Consider the following 21913-nt stretch of genomic DNA (forward strand, 5'->3'; position numbering starts at 1 on the left):
CTGCTGCTCTCTAAAAATCTTTAGACGCTTAATTGTCCTCTTTAGCAAAGCATGGTAGGTAACAAAGGTAAGCAAACCACAACTTCCTTGCCATCGTGTCTGAAGTCCAAGGCAGAGTGTGAAAGGAGAATCATTTTAAACCAGAGCATTGAATTCCTCAATAGGTTTGTTTGTGTGTGTGAGAGAGCGAGAGAGGGAGGGGGAGAGTGACAGAGGGAGGGAGAGAGAAACAGAGAGAGAGAGAGAGAGAGAGAGAGAGGGATGGAGGGAGAGAGAAACAGAGAGAGGGAGGGAGGGAGGGGGAGAGAGAGAGAGAGAGAGGGAGAGGGAGGGATGGAGGGAGAGAGAAACAGAGAGAGAGAGAGGGAGGGATGGAGGGAGAAACAGAGAGAGAGAGAGAGAGAGGGAGGGAGGGAGGGAGGGAGGGAGAGAGAGAGAGAGAGAGAGAGAGAGAGAGAGAGAGAGAGAGAGAGAGAGAGAAAGAGAAACACACACAGTCACAGTGACCGGACAGAAGTGTGGGGAGAGACATTTTGGCTATAATGGTCAGAATGTGCTTTTCTGATGATGAAATAACTTCCTTTTTTTTCAGACAGAGGAACCACCATCCAGGACTTCCTGTCCCCTCTGCCACTGCAGGAATCTTTCCCTGAGGACCACAGGCCCGGCGATGCTTGGCCGCTTCAAGTAGAGGGAAAGGAAAGCCAGATTAAAAGCACGAGACGTTCCCTCTTCGCCTTCGCCATTTATAAAAGAAGCCCCGTTGCAGCTTTTTGTCATGCTCAGCATTATAAATACGAGAAATGGCAGAGCTTGTCAACTAGATACATTTTTTTCCTCCGCCTGGCTGTTTATAGATAGGACGAAAGTAGCCTTAAGAAAAAAACCTCACCAAGTATGGTGAGGTGGTCTGGACAAGCGATGTACAGGAGATGTGATTGCAGAAGACAGTCTAATGCAGGGGTCAGCAACCTGCAGCTCCGGAGCCGCATGCGGCTCTTTGGGCCCTGTGTGGCTGTCAGGTGATCCCACCACTTGCTGGCCCCGCCCCTCACCTTCCCCTCCCAGTCACTCCTCGCCTGGCCTGAGAAGGTAAGGGCGACGGCGAGGGATGGGAGAAGCGGCCAGGGCAGAGGGAGAGAGAGAGGGAGAGAGAGAGACAGAAAGATACACAGAGAGGGGAAGAGAGAGAGAGAGACAGAGAGAAACAGAGAGAGGGGAAAAGAGAGAGACATAGAGAGATACAGAGAGGGAGAGAGATATAGAGAGATACAGAGAGAGGGGAAGAGAGAGAGACATAGATAGAGAGGGAGACATAGAGAGATACAGAGAGAGGGGAAGAGAGAGACACAGAGATACAGAGAGAAGGGAAGAGAGAGACAGAGAGATACAGAGAGGAGAGAGACATAGAGAGATACAGAGAGAGAGGGGAAGAGAGACAGAGAGAGATACAGAGAGGGAGAGAGACATAGAGAGATACAGAGAGAGGGGGGGAGAGAGACATAGAGAGATACAGAGAGAAGGGGAGAGAGGGGAGGAGAGAGGGAAGGAGGGGAGAGAGAGATATGTCAAAAGGATTTTGTGGTTCCCGGTGTTTTTTAACAAATGGTTCTCTGCCCTAATGACCGGCTGGATAGGCGTGCCTAGGGGTGTATGTGTCATGTGACTGGTGGAAGTGAGTGACATCGAGTTGGCCACGCCCACCCAGGTTTTGTGGCTCCCAGTGTTTTCTCTTCTGTGGGAAATGGGTCCAAATGGCTCTTTGAGCATTTAAGGTTGCAGATCCCTTGGTCTGATGTGTCTTCCCACACCTCTCCACACTCGTACCCTTTTCTCCTAACTGCGCTGGGTGGTAGTTAAGCTCCAGAAGGCAAAAGAGAAAAGGCATCATTGTACGATCTCCTGCAGATGTTTGGAACGGTGACATCTTCTCTAAGCATCTGCAGGAAACAGCTGCTTAAACAGGTAATCTTGGCTCCAAGGCTCGCGGTTTTTCCAATCTCCCTTTGGGATCATATCACCGGGTAGCGTGCACTTATTTGAGTCATTAAAAGTCGTTACAAGGGTGCAAGTCACATCCTGTATGGAACTGGGAGGAAGGACGCAGCAAGTCCTTTGGACTCTTTCCCCTACCCCCCCGAGATTCTAGAGCTCCAGATAAATCTCCGACAGCAAGATGTTTGTCAGTCTCGTTCCCATGAACGTTGCCACTCTCTTCTACCAGAGTCTTCCCAGAAACGCTTCTGTCTTCCTCAACTTAGGAGCAGGCACTTTGGGAAGAGCTCAAATCCTTGCTGTTTAGGCAGAACCACCAGCTACCCTGGCAAAAGAGGGTTTGTTTTGCAGCAGTCCTATCGATGCTTGTACGCCAGCAAGGATTCAAAATCTGGAGCACAAACCAGCTTGTGCTTCACATGGCCCAAGACGATCATCTCGCCGCTCCGATTGTCCCCAATGCTGACTGACACCAGCTCCTTTGCAAGACCGAGAGAAAAGAACATCAGAGTTTGTTGCAGCGCACGCAATCAGACGCACAATTAAATAATTCTGCAGGATTATTTAATCCTACGTAAGAAAATGTCTTTATATACAATACCACGGTAGGGTTTTCCACGTTGTAGAGAAAAGAAATAGCCAGTACAAACACAGCACAAAATGGAAGCACAAAATGGAGAAGGCAAAAATGGAGGAGAGAGAAGCTAGTGCTTATATACAGAACAGTTAAGCCACGCCCAGGCTCCAAACTGTCTCTTATGGCCCCATACAACAAATACTATGTTTCAGTTACCAAACAGTCCATCCCCCATTGGCTGACCTGTTGCTATGCCTATTCTAGTTCATGAATATACTGACGAAGAACAATTACTCCAAAGCTTCTCCAAAGTAAAAAAAGTAAGTACCGTATTTTTCAGAGTATAAGACGCACCGAAGTATAAGACGCACCTTAGTTTTTGGGGAGGAAAATAAGAAAAAAGCTGATTGGCAGGTGGATCAGCCTCCCAGAATACTCCCAATCAGCTGTTCCCAGAGGTGAATTTTAGCAACAGGTTCCTTGGTTGTGAGCTCTGTGCCTTGCTTTTTTTTTTGCTGCCTCTGAAAGCCTCCGAAACAGAGGTTCAGAAAAAAAGCCTCTGAAGCTCTGTTTGGAGGCTTCTTTTCTGAAGCTCTATTTGGAGGCTTCTTTTCTGAAGCTCTGTTTGGGGGCTTTTTTTCTGAAACTTCGTTTCTGAAGCTTTTTTCAGCCTCTGAAATCTCCGTTTGAGAAGCTGGATGGGGCTACATTCGGAGTATAAGACGCACCCAGATTTTCATCCTCTTTTTTTGGGGAAAAGGATACGTCTTATACTCCGAAAAATACTATAAGTGTCAAGACCTAATCCAGGAACCTTTGCTGGTCTGAGGAAGCAACAGATTTTGTGAAACAGTAGGAAGTCTCAGCCAGGTGCTCTATCTGCTGAATTCCCCCCTGCAAAAGCCCTTTAGAAATATAAACAGTTCCCAATCATTTAAATTAGGCCGGAGCAAAATGTAAAAACAAAAACCTGCTCTATCCTGAAAGCTCGGGACTGATAATATCAGAGTATTTTTTTTAAAAAAAAATTAATAAACAAGAATTCTTTTTTTTTCCGTACCAGTAAGACATTACCATAATTATTTCTCAACCTAGAGCATCATTTCTCTATATTGATTCTATTCTATTTTGATTCCTGGATGTTCCAGGAATGTTTCCTGCTGATCCAAACCTAGTTTTGGCACCATGCTAACTTTGAGCAAGGAGGTGTCATCACTTTTCATTCTCTAGTGCAGGGTTTCACCAACCTTTTGGACCTCAGGGACCATTAAATTCATAATTTTAAATCCCGCAGATCACTAATATAATCTGCATAATGACCGGCTGGGTGGGTGTGGCTAGGTGGTCATGTGACTGGGTGGGCGTGGCCAACTCCTCATCTCCCCGCCCGGGCTCCTTATGGCCCCAACAGGAAGGAGTTGTTGGAGCTAAGCAGCCACCACGAGAAAGAGTTGGCAAAACAGTTCAGTTCAAATTGGATCTGACCGAGAAGGAGGCTCAGTAGAAGCACCTCACTGAGGACTACGAGCATAGGCTTTCCAAGTAGAGGGAAGACCTGCGGGAGTTCAAGGCCAGGTACTGGCATCTGGAGGCTCAGCGGGCTGAGATGGTCAGCCAGTTCCAGGCCATGATATGGTCCCACTGGAACGAGGCCCTCCGGCTCTTTGCCACCAGCGGCGCTTCCCTCCAGCCTTCGCCCAAAGCTCTGCACGAGGAGGCCAAAGCAGACCCCAAGTCAGAATTTCTGTCCCCCTCCAACCCACACAAAAAGACCCTGAAGGGGGAGACTCTCTGCAGCAACACAAACATTCATTGAACGTATCTGTCCCGGGGCCCGTAGTTTAAGGATTTAGTGCAATATTAAAAATGCAAATAATTTTTCTGCGGACCACCAAAATTTTCTCGCGGACCACCAGTTGGTGACTGCTGCTCTAGTGCCTAGCTCTTTTTTTTTCTTTCTTTTTGCAAAGGGTATTTGCATGTATATGGTTTCTCTATAATTTCTAGCTGTCCACTTAAACCAGGGATGTCCAACCCTGGCATCTTGAAGACCTGTGGATTTCCATTCCCAGAACCCCCCAGCCAGCCATGCTCTGTTCACAGTTCTTAAAAGTTGCCAAGGTTGGACACCCTTGACCTAAAGAGATGCTTTGTGGAAAACCTGCAGACAAAGTCAGGGCTAATGAGCCTCGGTGGTGCAGCAGACTAAAGTGCTGTTAAGTGGTAGCACTTAGCTGCCAGCTGCCTGCAATTAGTGCAAGTTCGAATCTCACCAGGCTCAAGGTTGACTCAGCCTTCCATCCTTTCGAGGTAGGTAAATTGAGGACCCGGATTGTGGGGGCAATAAGCCAATTTTGTATAGAACACCGCCGCTTAGGGGGAGCCGAAAGCCCTAATAAGCAGATATATACAAAAAAAAAAAGAAAAAGAAAAAAAGTATGCAGGCTATTGCTATAATGCATTGTAAGCCGCCCTGAGTCTATGGAGAAGGGCGGCATATAAATTGGACAAATAAATAAATAAATAAATAAATAAATAAATAAATAAATAAATAAATAAATAAATAATAAATTTTATTTAAATTTAAATAAATAAACAAACAAACAAACAAACAAACAAACAAACAAATAAATATCTGGTGCCAGTTGGAAGAGCATGGGACCAAATCCATTAAGATTCTCCCAACAGCCAAAAGTCTATAGAGATTCCCAGTCATCCAGGTCATGGTTGTCCCAAAGATGCTAGCATATTTATTTTATTTATTTTATTTTATATCAAATTTATATACCGCCCTTCTCCCCGAGGACTCAGGGTGTTATACAGCCAAATAAAAACATAAAATACAAACATTAAAATACTATTAAAAAGATATATATAAATTTGGCCCCGTAATTAAAAACAATGACAAACCAGTTAAAAACATTTAAAAGTGTTAAGCCAGCCTTTGGGACCACCATGATCTGGATGACTGGGAATCTCTACAGACTTTTAGCCATACAATTTGGGATGAACACCCTTTGAATGGTGTGGGAATAGGAACAGATTTCCAGAGGAAAAAAAATGGTAGACTACAGGAACCAGGAGTACCACTCAGGCGACCCTGAGGACAGAGGTAGATCTCCAAGTGCTTCAAGGACCCTCTAAAAGGATGCAAATGACCAGCTGTCTGCAAGCAGTATCAATCCTTCCATTCCCCACCACCCAGTCAGAGCTGAAGAAGCTTCTTGGATGAGAAACGAAACGTCTTCAAAAGACAAAACAAGAAAGTCCAGTTGCCTCCTGAAAAAGCACTTTTGGGTCTCCCATCAGTACTTAATGGCTATGAAGTCCCTAAGCCTAGACCACACCCTAGACCACACCTTCAGGAGAACCGTGTCAGCGCTCCAAACTGCATTCACTCCAGTGCTGACATAAGAAGGAGAAGTTGGGGGCATCTGGCAAGAGGACGCTTGACTTTTCACCTACTTAATTTCCCTGGAGATACTATCCCCTAGGAGATGGGTTGGGAGGGAGGAAATTCCTTTGAGCTGAAGTAGTAGATAACAGCAGAGTGACTTGGGAGATGGCCAATGAGAAGAAGAGCAGTGGGGAAAGGAAAGGGAGGGTTTGGACCAGGAAGTCAGTGTTGCCTGCAACTGAGTCTGAGTTTTGATTGTTGTGCCTAATAAATGAAAGTTTTTGATCAAGGACTATTTGTTTGAAATGCAGTTTATTTGAGACGACACCGAATCCTGACAAACCGGTTGTTAACTTTCTGAGCAGTTTGATGAACTGGTTGTTGGAAGAAATCATTAGGGCAGAGAACCGGTTGTTAAAATTATTTGAATCCCACCACTGCGCGCAGCTCCCGCCAGCCAGCTGATTTTCAGGTCTCTGCTGCGCATGTGTGGGGGGGGGGGGGCATGCGGGAGATGAGTGCACGGAGGGTGCGGGGAGTGGGGCGGTCACGCAACTCGTTTTTGGTTCCAGGAGGCTGCAGGGAGGCATGCACTGGGGGCGCGAAGGGAGTTGTGTGCGCATGCACAGGGGTGGGGGGAAGCACAGGGGTCGGGGCGCAGGGGGTCGCATTATGGGTGCAGGCACGTGCACAGGAGTTATTGCGTGTGCACTTTTGGCATGCAATGACAAAAAGGTTAGCCATTACTGCCCTATAAGAACACAAATATTTCCAAATCATCTCAACAGCAGTTTGACGGGCCTTTTCTAGCTGCCTTGTTTCCTGCAATTGCTGTTCCCGGGTACACAGCCTCTGAACGCTTCGGATTTGAAGTGGCCTTTGAAGGGAGGCCACGTCCCACAAGGGCAAGGCATACCTGAAGAAAGGAGCAGGGTGTTCCCGTAGTTATGTCCAGAGTCACCTGGCCGAGAACAAGTTGCACTTTTCCCGATTTGCGGATCAGCAACTTCCCCACTTGCCCTTCTGAGAGGTCCCCCAGGGTGCAGGTATTCTCCGCTTCCTTGGTCTCCTGGAAAAACAGAAGTGGACAAGTTGAGGGAGGAGCTGGGGAGAAATCAGGACTAGAGGATTTGGAAACTCCCTCTGAGCTCTCCCTGAAAACATAATTACAATCCTACACCAACATTTCCACCCTCTTTTAGGGAAAAAGTGTGTCTTATACTCCAAAAAGTACAGTACATTTGTAGTCAACAGTTAGACCACCGTTATTTTTCTACCAAAATGCCAACATCCTGGCTTCCATCCAGCGGACTTCCAGGTCTCCGTTTCCAGGCGCAAACGCCCCACGCGCTGCAGTAGCATCTGCAGATTCCTGCTGCTCGTTTCAGCAGGAGCCGTACCTGCGTTTTCTCCTGTTTTATCACCATCATCTGCCCATCCTCGTTCTGCACTTCGGTTTTCAGCGGCTTCGTGTCCTGCGTGGGCGGCTGTCCCGGGAGAGTGTCTGGCAGCTGCAGGAAGAGTAGCTCTTCCTCCTTGGAAAGACTCAACTTTGGCAGCAGTTCCGCCAGGGAGACATCATGAGGGAAGGGAGGAGGGTTTTTTGTGGGCGCTGGAGCCTGGGCGCATGGCGTCTCCTCTTCATCGTGGGGTTCTTCTTTCACTGACAGAAAGAGAGAGTGAATGAGCGAGAGAGACAGGATACCTGTTCTGTTCCCCTTCCCCACACAGGCAAGCACACCACCAGGCACGCCTGCCAAGATTTTATTAAGCAATCAGACTAGAAACTCTTGCAGATAAGAGTTTTGGCAATAAACTGCGAAATGCCTGCCAAGTCAGTTTCCACTCACAGTTCGCAAGAGAGAGTTTATCAGTAGCAAAAAGTAATCCACGAAGCAAGAAATTAGCCAAGGTCCAGCCCAAATATGCACAAGCCAGATTTCAGGTAACACGATGTGACTCTCAGGTTTTTAACTTTGAACGTCACAAAGCCTGAAGAGCAATCACACCCACTTTTATTCCCTGTGGGGTGCGGCTCAGTGACTCAGCTCAATCTCTGGCCCTCCCACGCCTCTTTCGTTGCTGTGCACGCTTCTCCCTCCGATGCTGCCTGGGATCAAGCCAGGATTCATCATCCTCATTCCCTATCTGTTGTTGTTCCGATATGTTTTCCTCCTGGCATATCCCAGGCTGTTCCTCTTGGCCTTCGGATGGAACCTGAGGCATTGCCAGAGAGGAGGGTCCTGGAGAGGGAGGCCTTATCAGTTCCTCCCCATCACCTTTTGAGTCCTCTTCCTCTGTTAGGACAGGCTCGGGAATCGGGGTCACAACAATACCAAATGACTACAACAATATCTCATGGTTTGTCCCCTTAGTAGCCTCTTGCCATCATACACACCCCAACTCTTCTCTTCTTGCAGAGGCGGTGGTGAGGCCTCTCCTCAAGAAACCTTCCCTGGACCCGACAGTGTTGGCAAATTACCGTCCGGTCTCCAACCTTCGCTTCATTGCGAAGGTTGTTGAGAGTGTGGTAGCGCGACAGCTCCCCCAGTACCTGGATGAATCGTCGTATCTGGATCCGTTCCAGTCGGGCTTCAGGCCTGGGTACAGCACGGAAACGGCATTGGTCGCGTTGGTTGATGATCTCTGGAGGGCTCGGGACAGGGGTTGTTCCTCTGTCCTGGTCCTATTAGACCTCTCAGCGGCTTTTGATACCATCGACCATGGTATCATGCTGCACCGGCTAGAGGAGTTAGGGGTGGGGGGCACCGTCCTACGGTGGTTCTCCTCCTTTCTCTCTGACCGGTCGCAGTCTGTGTTGACAGGGGGGCAGAGGTCGACCCCGAGGCCCCTTGTATGTGGGGTGCCACAAGGGTCGGTCCTCTCGCCCCTTCTGTTCAACATTTATGTGAAGCCGCTGGGTGAGATCATCCGTGGTTTCGGGGTGAAGTACCACCAGTACGCTGATGATACTCAGCTGTACATCTCCACCCCGGACCACCCCAATGATGCCCTTGAAGTGATGTCCCGGTGCCTGGAGGCCGTGCGGATCTGGATGGGGAGAAACAGACTCAGGCTCAACCCATCCAAGACCGAGTGGCTGTGGTTTCCGACATCCCGATATAGTCAGTTGGTGCCATCACTGACTATTGGGGGCGAGTCACTGGCCCCCACGGAGAGGGCTCGCAACTTGGGTGTCCTCCTGGACTCACGGCTGTCTTTAGAAGAGCATATGACGGCCGTGGCCAGGGGGACTTTTTATCAGGTCCGCCTGATTCGCCAGTTGCGTCCCTTTCTGGATCGGGACTCGTTAAATACGGTCACTCATGCTCTTGTCACTTCCCGCTTGGACTACTGCAATGCTCTCTACATGGGGCTCCCCTTGAGGAGCACCCGGAGGCTCCAGCTGGTCCAGAATGCGGCCGCGCGGGTGGTTATGGGAGCGACGTGGCGCTCCCATGTGACCCCCCTCCTGCGCGAGCTGCACTGGCTCCCGGTGGTCTTCCGGGTGCGCTTCAAGGTTTTGGTTACCACCTTTAGAGCGCTCCATGGCATCGGACCGGGGTATCTACGAGACCGCCTTCTGCTACCAATAGCCTCTCACCGACCAGTACGCTCCCATAGAGAGGGGCTCCTCAGGGTGCCGTCGGCCAAACAGTGTCGACTGGCGGCCCCCAGGGGGAGAGCCTTCTCTGTGGGGGCACCTACCATCTGGAACGAGCTCCCCCCAGAGATACGGAAGATCCCGGACCTGCGCACATTTCGCCGTGCTCTCAAAACTTTTCTATTTCAGCAAGCTGGCCTGGCCTAACTCCCCTCTTTTAAATTCTTAAATTTTAAATTTTTAATTCGTGTTTTTATAAATTGGGTGTTTTAATCTGTGTTTCGGCCGAAATATTTAATAATTTTAAGGGATTTTTAATATTTGTATTGTCTGTATTTTATCTTGGCTGTTCACCGCCCTGAGTCCTTCGGGAGTAGGGCGGTATAGAAATTTGATTAATAAATAATAAATAATAAATAAAAATTAAGAGGGAACAGGGTCCTCATATGATTTCAGGGCTGCAAAATGCCCACTTTATCTGCTTGTCAGGGTTCCGAGTAACACCGCCAGCCAAGTAAGACTCCGAGGCAAGAGGTTCCTCAAAGTTCCATTTTATTAGAGAGGTCATATGGGCACAGCTGGGGGAACCCGAATCTGAAAGCTCCTGGGTTTTCCCCACCCAAAGGAAAGTCAAAGTCCCTTCCCCTGCACCCACATGCCCATCACATGGTTCAATCAATCCACCATCCCAACTGGAGATGCCTCCCAATCACACCACTCCAGGTGCAGGCTGAACGTCCTTGACTCCCAGAGAAAAGAATGTTGTTATGGCTATATAACTCCACCAACTCCATACAACCAGGGGTGAAATTCAGCAGGTTCTGAAAGGTTCTGGAGAACCGGTAGTGGAAATTTGAGTGGGGTGGGAATGGAGATTTTGCAATATCCTTCCCCCAGGAGTGGGGAGGGAATGGGGATTTTACAGTATCCTTCCCCTGGAGTGGGGAGGGAATGGAGATTTTGCAGTTCCCTTCCTCTGGAGTGGGGAGGGAATGGGGATTTTACAGTATCCTTCCCCTGGAGTAGGGAGGGAATGGGGATTTTGCAGTATCCTTCCCCTGGAGTGGGGAGGGAATGGAGATTTTGCAGTTCCCTTCCCCTGGAGTGGGGAGGGAATGGAAATTTTACAGTACCCTTCTCCAGGAGTGGGGAGGGAATGGAGATTTTACAGTATCCTTCCCCTGGAGTAGGGAGAGAATGGGGATTTTGCAGTCCCCTTCCCCTGGAATGGGGAAGGAATGGGGATTTTGCCGTATCCTTCCCCTGGAGTAGGGAGGGAATGGAGATTTTGCAGTCCCCTTCCCCTGGAGTGGGGAGGGAATGGGGATTTTGCAATATCCTTCCCCCTGGAGTGGGGAGGGAATAGGGATTTTGCCGTATCCTTCCCCTGGAGTAGGGAGGGAATGGGGATTTTGCAGTACCCTTCCCCTGGAGTGGAGAGGGAATGGGGATTTTGCAGTATCCTTCCCCTGCCACGCCCACCAAGCCATGTCCACAGAACCGGTAGTAAAAAAATTTGAATTCCATCACTGCATACAACCCTCCTCCCACTTTCCCACAGCACTAAGCGTGGCGGCCCTGAAGATCCAAAGAAAAAGATGGCCTCCAAGGCCGAAACTGCTCACTCATCTGTTCCAGATCAACCTGAGCCCACCTACCTTTCACTGAAGAAGATCCACCTGTTTCCAGCTCCTCCTCTTTATGGCTGGCGTTCAATAGCTTGCCGTCTTCCTGATCGTCCCCTTCTTCCTTGAAAAGCCAACCAGAATGTGCCAGAGGCAGCTGAACCGGCTTATTTCGAATGTCATTTTTCAAGCCTGGGTCATCCAGGAACTGGAAGCAAAGAAAGGAGAGAGAAAACGGCAGGTTAAAAAAAAAAAGAGAACCATTCCTGGAGTCTATTTTGCATGCTATCCCAAGAGTCTGTTCTCCGGACAATGATATGTGGGTTTTTTTTTTTAAATCGTTCCTACTTTTTTAATGTACAGTACTGGCCAAAATTGTGGAAACCTTTTGGGAAAAGTGTATTTGTGAGGTTTGATGGCTAATAACACCACTTTTTTCGGGGAGAGTTTCAGAGAGCCTTGGTAGTACAGTGGTCTAAAGCACCCTGTTATTAAGACCAGCTGCCTGCAATTACTGCAGGTTCGAATCTCGCCAGGCTCAAGATTGACTCAGCCTTCCATCCTTTCTAAGGTAGGTAAATTGAGGACCCAGTTTGTGGGGGCAATAAGCTGACTTTGTATAAAAATATACAAAAGGATGAAGGCACATTAGCACATTGTAAGCCGCCCTGAGTCTCCGGAGAAGGGCGGCATATAAATAAAAATTAAAAAAAAAAAAGATAATCCTATTCCACTGCTGGAATGGCCTGGGAATAGCCCAGACCTTCACCCAATTGAAAATCTATGGAGCCGACTAAATAAACTTGTTAATCAGAAGCGACTCAGCAATAAAACCCAGTTAATAGAAGCCATCATTCAATCTTGGTTTCACATTAGAACAGCTGCAGAACTAAAAGACTTGGTTCACTCCATGGGAAGACATTGTAAGGCTGTAATTCATGCTAAAGGTTACCCAACTAAGTATTAACTGACATGGGGATATTTTTTGTATATCTCGTTTTTTCTATGTGTTTCACTTTTCTTCTTTATGCTGTAACTGCTATTCTAATAGCAAATCCTTCATGAAAGTTATTGCATGACATTCTTGGTTAAATTATCTTTCCATTGATATATCATTTTATGGGACTACTCCCCCCGCCAAAAAAAGTGGTGCGGGAGCGCCAGAAACCAGACCACCAGGTGGCCGGGTGTGCGTGCTTGCACCAGAAACTAGATGAACATCTTCCCGGCACGCGCATGAGCATTGGGGGGCTACTCTTCCAGTTTCTGGCACATGCTCTTTGCGCGCACATGCACGTCAGAAACCGGAAGACCAAGTGGCTGGTGTGCATGTGTGTGCAGGAAACCGGAAGATCATCTTCCCGGCGTGCGCATGCGCACTAGTTGGTTGCTCTCCCGGTTTTTGGCCGTGTATGCGCGCTCCCATTTTGGCACCTGGTGCCAAAAAGGTTTGCCAACACTGCCTTAGAGGCTGAGTCCTATGAGGATAAATTCTATATTTGGCGGACCATCTGCAGCCAGCAACAGCTTCCCATCGCCCGGTGCGCTCTCACAGGGAGGGCCTACTCAGGGTGCCGTCGGCCAGACAATGTCGGCAGGCGACCCCCAGGGAGAGAGCTTTCTCTGTAGGCGCACCCACCCTTTGGAATCAACTCCCTCTGGAGCTCCGAGTGGCCCCCGACCTTTGCTCCTTCCGCCGTGGGCTGAAAACGTGGCTATTTCATCTAGCCGCCCTAGACTGATGGGGTTTTTCACTTAATGGGGTTTTATTGGATTTTTTGTCAATTTTATCATGGACTTTGTGTTGTTTATTGTTGTAAGCTGCCCTGAGTCCTGTGGAGATAGGGCGGCATATAAGTCCAATTAAATAAATAAAATAAATAAATATTATTTCAGGAGTTTATGGATGGTTCTTCCAAGTTTGGCCCTTCTCAAACTCACGTCATCTTTCTCCAACATGCGCAAGATCTTCTTAGTCTCTTCATCCGTCTCCCTCTTCTCTTTCTTTATGTTGATGATGTGGGATGGGCCAAAGTCGGACATATCCACAGACTTATCCCAGGTACCTGCACAGAAAGCAAGAGTAGCATCACTGCAAGTGGCACCTCTCATAATGCAAATGTCAATTTGCAAAGCTTTCAAGTTGCCATGAGCAGGAGGGAGGGAGAACTGAAGTACATTCCATACATTCTTCCTGACCGCAATCAGGAGGAGGGTATTAGGTTTCACAGCCAGCCAAAGTGGGTAATTGGAGAATGTGATTTATGACATGGCCAGAGAGGAGGGGAGAGACAGGGTCATAGGGGAACGTAAATCTACGTGGGATCAGTCCTAACTGCATCCCAGTATTGCTGGAATGTTGCTCCTAATAAATGACTATATTTCCTTTGAAGTTTGGATCATGGCTCATGAATTAATTAGGGCATCTTTCGGAAACTTGACAGCAGCTTTATGGTGCACAGCCGAGGAGATCCTGGATGGCCAAGTCACCCGCGCCAGGCGTTTCATTAAAAAAATAAGTTAAAAAAAAGGCTTTATTAGAATCATAAATGGATACATATGTGTTTATGCAAACAAGGAGAGAGAAGAAAACTCAAGAAGGAATAAGGAAAAAGAAGATTCTGGAGGACATCATGGTTAATTTACAGTAGTGGCCAAAATTGTAGAAACCTTTTGGGAAAAGTGTATTTTCTAAAACTAGCTAATAACACCACTTTTTTCAGAGTAGTACCATAAAGTTATATATCAATGGAAAGATAATTTAATCAAGAATGTAGGATTGCTTCTGTTAACTGGGTTTTACTGTTGGGTCGCTTCTGACTAACAAGTTTCTTTAGCGGACTCCATAGATTTTCCATTGGGTTAAGGTCTGGACTATTCCCAGGCCATTCCAGCAGTGGAACAGGATTATCTTGAAACTCAAAGAAAAAGTGGTGTTATTAGCCATCAAACCTCAAAAATACCCTTTTCCCAAAATGTTTCCACAATTTTGGCCACTACTGGTATGATCAATGGACCAGGTCTGTTCATGCAACATGCTGGAGACAGATTAATCGTTTTCCATATCTGGTTTGGCCAAGAGTTTTAGGGTAGGGAAGCATCACCCGTTCACCCGAGGACGAATTAAATACCAAGCCTAACCCAGCTTCCTGTTACATTCTGGCAGTTTTTACCAGCCAGAAAAATAGGAATCCAATCTATAGGTGTCAAGAGTTGATGTCACAGAGAATCTTGTCCATCCCAAATAACCCCCACTGAACTCTGCCCTCTCTGATGGACTTGCCCAACTAGCTCTGATGCTGAGGATTTTTACGCCAACTCTCAAGATGCACTAAGTACTTTATCACGGTTACTTAAAAGCTTTCTATTAGATACAACACATTCCGATTTTACTAATTTATCCCATCCTATTCCACAAGTCTACTGGGATGGCTGAAGCTGGTAGGATGGGGACCAGCGGGTTAAGAGTCTCAAGGAAAGCTTGATGAGTGAAAATTTAAAAGCCCAAACAGTCGCCCTTGGACTGCCCCAACTTAATCATTCCCAAACCTTTCTTCCTCATCATTTCTGCTGGGCCTTGCTCAAAGATGGAGTGCGACTGAATAACTTCTGGCCTCCCTCTGCCTCGTCCATGACTTTCCCGTTGCCGATCTCGATCGCGGTCCTTCTTCTCTTTCAGGGCAGAAAGGTCCTCCTTGGGCCTAACGAGAAAAAACAAAACAAACAAACAAAAAACAAAACAAAACAGAACAAATGTATTCAATTGCTCAATGAGAGCTGCCAGACCTCTGTCTTTAGGACTTAGGTAGAAGTTCCCTTCACACATGTGCTAGTTGTTCCCAACTCTAGGGGGGCAGTGCTCATCTCCGTTTCAAAGCCGAAGAGTCATGATTAAACGCCAAAGGCGCACGGAACGCTGTTCCCTTCCCACCAAAGGTAGTCCCTATTTTTCTACTTGCATTTTTTACGTGCTTTCGAACTGCTAGGTTGGCAGAAGCTGAGACAAGGAACGGGAGCTCACCCCGTTACGCGGCACTAGGGATTCGAACCGCTGAACTGCCGACCTTTCGATCGACAAGCTCAGCGTCTTAGCCACTGTACTACCGCATCCCTTTGTCTTTAGGACTTAAAGGTTCCAAAATATCCAAAAGGCCCTTTGCATCAGTAGCTTTATAAGGATTTCATGACTGAACCTCTTTCAGACATGCAGGAAGAGTGAAGGATAGGACTTCCTGTGACAGAATTTCATACTGAAGATGGAGGCTGTGACCAAAAGGTTCATATGTTAATTAGGAGGGGTCGGAGAGCAGGGAGAATTGATGGGAATAGATAGCTGAAAGTTGCAGTTGACAGGGGAGGAAAAAAGAAGATAAGGAAAGGAAAAAGGAAGAAACTGCCACATTTTTCGGAGTATAAGACGCACCTTAGTTTTTGGGGAGGAAAATTGGGGGGGGGGGGCGGGAATTCTGCCTACCAGGTATTCATCTGGCTAGTCCCAGCACATTAGTTCGCTCGCTGGTTTTGAGGTTGGGGCTGTGTTTCTAAAGCACAGCTGATTGTCGGAGGGAGCAGCAATTAGAAAAGCAGGCAAAGCACGGAAGATCCCTTCGCTCGTGTTGGGGCTGATAAACAGCTTCAAAAGCACAGCTGATCCTCGGAGGGAGCTCTACTGACTAAAGCAGGCAAAGCGCAGGAGGGGTAAGAGAAGCCAGCAGCTGGTCCGGGTAGCCATTTTGGGCACCGCACGGGGCTACATTCGGAATGTAAGACATACCCAAATTTTCAGCTTCTTTTAGGAGGGAAAAAAGTGCATCTTATACTCCGAAAAATACGATATTTAAATGAAAAGATCAACAAAAACAACTTGTGAAAAAAGACTCAAGCATTCTAAAGGTCTGTATCTTTCCATAAAATCACCACGTAGTTTTAATTGTTTATTAACAACTAGTTGCCTGGGCAAATGAGAAACACACTACAGTTTAATTACCTACCCCTCCCATCCACGCATAAAAAGCTACAACTATATTATCCAAAGAAAGCAAATAAGACAACCGAAAAGCACAGTGCAAGAACTATTCTTTGGTAAGGGCAGTAAGATTTTAAACTACTGTATGCTCATTTCCCTCCAAATAACTCAAGAAATTGACCAAATAAGCCCTTAGAACAAAATTATAGGTTTGATCAACAGTCCAAATAATGTTAAAATATAGCATCTCAGGAGATAGTACACAAGGGAAGGCTTTAGAGTAACTGAGATCTAACAAGCGTTATAAACCTGAACATAACTTTAAGTTAAGGCTGAAACCAGGGTAGATAAAAATTGATTAAAAAAAGTTGTTTTTTTAAAATTTAAATCAGATTTTTTTTTATTTTTATCAAATTAATTTTAATAAAATGCTTTTGAAGTAAAAAAAACTATCTAAAGATAGTTTTCTATTTAAGATACATAAATAATTTAGTTTATTCAGCATGAAATGGAGCTTAGTTATGTAGCACGAGGCTGTATATTCTGCAACACTGGGACTATCGGTGAGTCAACAGTGGGTCAAAGGAGTAGCAGAGATGACAGTTGCTCTTTAAAAATTATGATTTAAATCGCGCTGATTTAAATCAAGCCTTTTTACTAGTGATTTAGATCAACTTGATTTAATTTAATTTAAATTTAAATCGTGATTTAATCGTTTCATTTAAATCGTGATTTAAATTGACTTGATTTAAATCAAATGAAATCCACCCCTGGCTGAAACCACATATTAAGACATGTCTTCTAAGTGCTTTATTGATCATTAAGCAGTTCATTTATATTAATACATTCCATGAAAACAGCATTGAAAGGGAACTTACTCTTCTTTGATTTTCCTGCTAATGATGTTAGGGGCAAAGGTTTTCTAAAAAAAAAAAGAAGAAGACAAGAGAACAAGCATAGATTAAGCACAATGTTTTCTTTATGACATTCCTCAGAGTACAGTGTGCTAAAATTGAAACTCCAATATTTATTTGATTTGATTTATATAGCTACTCATCTCACTTTGAGGTGACATTAGGTAGTTTACAATAAAATATATAAATATGCTTGAGATTCTCACGTTTCTGAGGGAAGAAAATATTTTTTTTAGCATTCTTCACAGTTGCATTGCTTGGAGAAGATGCTTCTTTTAAAATGTTTCAATATTTAGGGGCCGCAAATATTTTGAATTCCTTAACAGTACAGTATGAAGCTCTTGGCTTCAAGGTATGCTTTCATCTTAATCAAAATTGACATGTTCTCTTTGTTCTCTTTCCAAAACAAATGCCAACATCTCAAAATATTTGAATACCAGCAGTCAGAAGACATCAAGTAAAATTGACCACTCTATATCATAAAAATGCGGTGTTTACGTATAGAATCAAATATCCTTGACATAAAGGGCCAATTCACGATCCTCCAGATAGCTTGGTTATTGCATAACCAATTCAAAGAAACAAAAGGAACATTTAGAATCCAGAGAATAGCCTGTTTCTGTTTTTTAAAAGTTAATAGGTATCACGGCTATTAAACTGAATGAGATAAAACGTTTTAGTGAAATAAAACTCTCAAATCAGCAATTTCCCATCTCTCATGTTTGTTAGCATTCCTCATGGCTAACTTAATAATGACCAAAAGTGGGACAGGTTTTGCCAACCATAGCAATCTATGTTCATGCAGATAACATCTGTGCCAAATATTTAGAAAGAAAGAGATCCTGTTTTTCTTGAAAAGAAGTGTCCTTATCTTGTAATTAAAAGTCAGCATGCTTAGCTTTATTATTCTAGATTGTTTTGTTTTTTTTAACTAAATGGAGATTTGGTGATGAACTGTCTCTCTGAGCTAAATAACTCATCAACTCTCATGTCACATGAGGCCTGGAACAAGGAATGGCGCAGAAACTGATGCGTTCATAGGAGAACCAAAACATTAGAAGAGTTCCACGTAATCAATATTTTACCCCTACTGGGGATAAAACGTGCAGTAAAAAGAGCAAAACTGTTTTCCACAGAAATAAGCTTGGAAACTATAGAAAAAACGTAAGAAGCTCCTATCTCAAAAAAAGGCACATATAATCCGTGCACTTTCTCTTACACTTCTGGGGGAAAAAAACCCTGCAAATCAACACATTGTTTACCACTTTGAAAGAAAAACGCGAACATAATCGTGCAGCCTCAAGTTTGCAATGGTTAGGTAAGAGTCCTAAAATTCTACCTCCAATCTGGGAGGGAAGAGAGGGGAGAAAACTTTGTTTGCCTATGTCTGTAATGGCGAACCTATGGCACGCGCAGAGCCATATCTGTGGGCACGCGAGCATTGCCCTAGCTCAGCTCCAGCATGCATGCGTGCACCGGCCAGCTGATTTTCAGGCCTTCCGGGCCCACCAGAAGTTGGCAAACAGGCTGTTTCCAGCCCCCAGAGGGCCTCCGGAGGGGTGGGGAAGGCTGTTTTCGCCCTCCCCAGGCTCCAAAAAAAGCCTCTGGAGCCTGGGGAGGGCAAAAAAATGGGCCTACCGGGCGCACCGGGCCAAAAGCAGGGGGTGGGGGGTGGGTCACACATGAATGCGCGGGGGGCGCATTGAATTATCAGTGTGGACACACACGTGACCCCCCCATGCTCCCCCCGCTTTTGGCACACGACGGCAAAAAGGTTAGCCATCACTGGCCTATGTGATGTAGCCCTACTTATTTTTCAACACTGTTCCACCCACTGCACCCTTAATCCCCCCAATGTTCCATGTAGCTGCCACAATTGCCATCCCTACCCTGAGCCCATACAGGCAGCCGTCGACTTATGACCACAACTGAGCCCAAAATATCTGTTGCTACTACTATGTTCATGTCGGAAGAGCCTAGCAAGGCATTTTCTGGGTTGACATGCTGGTGACATCACCATTGTCCAGGGGATGCTCGAGGAAGCTTCTTTCATGTCCGCCAGTATTTCTCCACCAAAGTGGTACCTATTTATCTACTTGCATTCGCATGCTTTCGAACTGCTAGGTGGGCCCAAGCTGGGACAAATTGACGGGAGCTCATTCCATCACACGGCTTAGCTCTCGGGTTTTGAACCGCTGAGCTGTCCACCTCTCAATGATCTTCTGACTCTGTTCTAAGGCCACGAACCACCTCTGCACCTATTTCTATTGCTGGTGAGTTTTCTCTCATTTCTTGCCACAGGTGTTAAGTTAATAACACAGTTGTTAAGTGAGCCCGATTTCCCTGTGGATTTTGCTTGTCAGAAAGTTGCAAAAAGCAATCACATGTCCCCAGAACCTCGTAACCATCATAAATGCAAGCCAGCACCCAAATTTTGATCATGTGACCATAGGGATGCTGCAAACAGTTGTGTGAAAAAAAAATGGTCATGGGTCACTTTTTTTCCGTGCTGTTGTAACTCTGAATGCTCACTAAAGAAATGATTGTAACCTCTACAATTTCTAAGGAGGCACAGTAACTCCAGTCCATGAATGACGCAGTCTTAACTTGTCCTAATGTGTGAATGTGTGTTTCTGGGGTCAGTGTTAACTCCTGGCAATTGCTGCTGGTCCATGTAATTTTCTTGGCGAGGTTTTTCGGAAGGGATCTGCCAGTGCCTTTTTCCTAAGACTGAGAGAGAGAGGATCTGGCTCAAGATTATCCAGCTGGCTTTGTACCCAAGCAAGACTAGAACTCACGGTCTCTGTTTTTTTGGCTTTGGTGCGTTCACCACCACACCAAACAGACTAACATGCATCCTAGGAATAAAAAAATACTTCTTGCAAGATACTTCCTTAGCAAGAGATCCTTCCTTGCCTTTTTCACCCCGCCAAGGGTAAGATCTCGGGAGCGGATGGAAGGCAGGCGGCCTGCCGAGATGGGCGCGGGAGTCCTTCTCCCTATTAATCCTCGAGCAGGAGGAAGCGAGGGCCGGCCACTCTCAGGATCGCCACTTGAAGTTCCTTCGGACATCTTGCAGGACCTACTGAAGAAAAGAGTTAGGTGAGAAAAAAAACACCTTTAAACAAGTTGAAACTTCTCCATTGCACACACACACACACACACCCCGGTGTGGAGCCATTGCGGCTCCCACTGGTATCCCGCGTGGGCTGGGGAGGATGGGGTTTGTAGTCATGGAACAGAACACTCCCCCCCATGGATGTGTAGGACGACGGGGGTCCCATTCTCCGCAGCGTCTTTCCCAGGTGTGGGACCACTGCGGCTCCCACTGGTACCCCGTGTGGGCTGGGGAGGATGGGGTTTGTAGTCGTGGAATAGAAACCCCCCTCCCACGGATGTGTAGGACGACGGGGGGTCCCATTCTCCGCAGCGTCTTTCCCAGCTGTGGGACCACTGCGGCTCCCACTGGTACCTCGTGTGGGCTGGGGAGGATGGGGTTTGTAGTCGTGGAACAGAACACTCCCCCCACCCACCCCAGAGCTGGGCTGGCACCATTTCCAAGTGTGGAGCCAACGCCCTACACATTTCCTTCAGACGCCTTGCCCTGTGCTCTTTAACCCAGGGACTACAGATCCCATCGTCCCCACCCCTCATTAGGGTATCAATGGGAGCCCCAATGGTCCCACCCCTCAGGGGAAGGGCGCTGCGGAGAATGGTCCCACATATCCGGCTAGCGCCGAGAAGAGAAAGTCCAGGGTCCTTTCCTGAGCTAAAATAAAGGACTGGAGGCCACCAGGAGAAGCACCAGGGATGCCAACCCCCCCCCCCCCAATCATTGCGGCCTATCCGCAAGAGCTTCGCCGGTGTCCCACCCACCCACCCGCTTCCCATTCACGCCGCCCTTACGGAAAGCACCCCCTCGCTTCGTCTCCTCTCCTGACCGACCCAAGACGGTTTCAGCCTCCTCCGACCTCGTTCAAGTTGTTTCTCCAGCGGCCCTGGAAAACTCAGCTCCTTCTCAGGGCGCATGCGCGGGCCGTTCAGCCGCCATCTTAAGCCTACGGTCTCACGTTTTACGCGTGTGTGGGGGGGGGTTTCGTCCGCCATGTTTGTCGCGGGCATGGCTCCTTCTTCGCCCCTTTCCCTCCGACAGGGGAAAGCCAGCCAGGGAAAAGCGGCCATTTTTGTCGCGGGCGGATATTGCGCTCCGTTGCAATTGAATGTGTGTCCTCCCGTTCGGAGGAGGGACGCGAAAGTGCGATCTAAGTGACGTTATTAAAAAAGCGACTGACTTTAGCCAGGGGTCTCCAAATTTGGCCACTTTAAGACTTGTGCACTTCAACTCCCAGAATTCCTTTGGAGTTCCTGAGGAATTCCTCCTCAGCTTTGCTGGCTGAGGAATTCTGGGAGTTGAAGTCCACAAGTCTTAAAGTGGCCAAGTTTGGAGACCCCTGGACTTTACAATTCAAATTTACTATGTCTTTAGTAGAATCCAGGGGTGAAATCCAGCAGGTTCTGATAGGTTCTGGAGAACCGGTAGCGGAAATTTTGAGTAGTTCAGAGAACCGGCAAATACCACCTCTGGCTGGCCCCAGAGTGGGGTGGGAATGGAGATTTTGCAATATCCTTCCCCCAGGAGTGGGGTGGGAATGGGGATTTTGCAGTATCCTTCCCCTGCCATGCCCAAGCCACGCCTATCATTCCACACCACACCCACCACGCCACGCCCACAGAACTGGTAGTAAAAAAATTGGGATTTCACCACTGGTAGAATCCCCTACGCCTAACCTACTCGGATCTAATATTTGTGTTTATTTACTTATTTATAGAGAATT

At 46.9% G+C, this 21913-nt stretch overlaps 1 protein-coding gene across 3 annotated transcripts; it reads right to left on the reverse strand.

Annotated features, from left to right (window-relative positions):
* Positions 1–381: 381 nt before the first annotated feature.
* POLR3D (RNA polymerase III subunit D) lies at positions 382–21102 on the reverse strand. 3 transcript variants are annotated; one of them, XM_070952433.1, is made up of 9 exons: positions 20985–21102; positions 19995–20160; positions 17043–17086; positions 14748–14899; positions 13140–13264; positions 11232–11406; positions 7370–7632; positions 6886–7038; positions 382–2474 (listed from the first exon to the last, which is right to left on the reverse strand). In XM_070952433.1, exons 2-9 carry the CDS (start codon positions 20148–20150, stop codon positions 2352–2354), a joined length of 1191 nt encoding a protein of 396 aa, XP_070808534.1. In that variant the 5' UTR covers positions 20151–20160; positions 20985–21102; the 3' UTR covers positions 382–2351. The 3 variants fall into 3 exon arrangements, with proteins under 3 accessions (XP_070808534.1, XP_070808532.1, XP_070808533.1); XM_070952431.1 differs by lacking the exon at positions 382–2474 and having other exon boundaries at positions 6273–7038; XM_070952432.1 differs by lacking the exon at positions 382–2474 and having other exon boundaries at positions 6273–7038; positions 19995–20163.
* Between the last annotated feature and the right edge of the window lie 811 nt (positions 21103–21913).

This window comes from Pituophis catenifer, unplaced genomic scaffold (assembly GCF_029215685.1).
Source record: "Pituophis catenifer annectens isolate HBS135680 unplaced genomic scaffold, rPitCat1.0.hap2 SCAF_12, whole genome shotgun sequence".
Lineage (NCBI taxonomy): Eukaryota > Metazoa > Chordata > Lepidosauria > Squamata > Colubridae > Pituophis > Pituophis catenifer.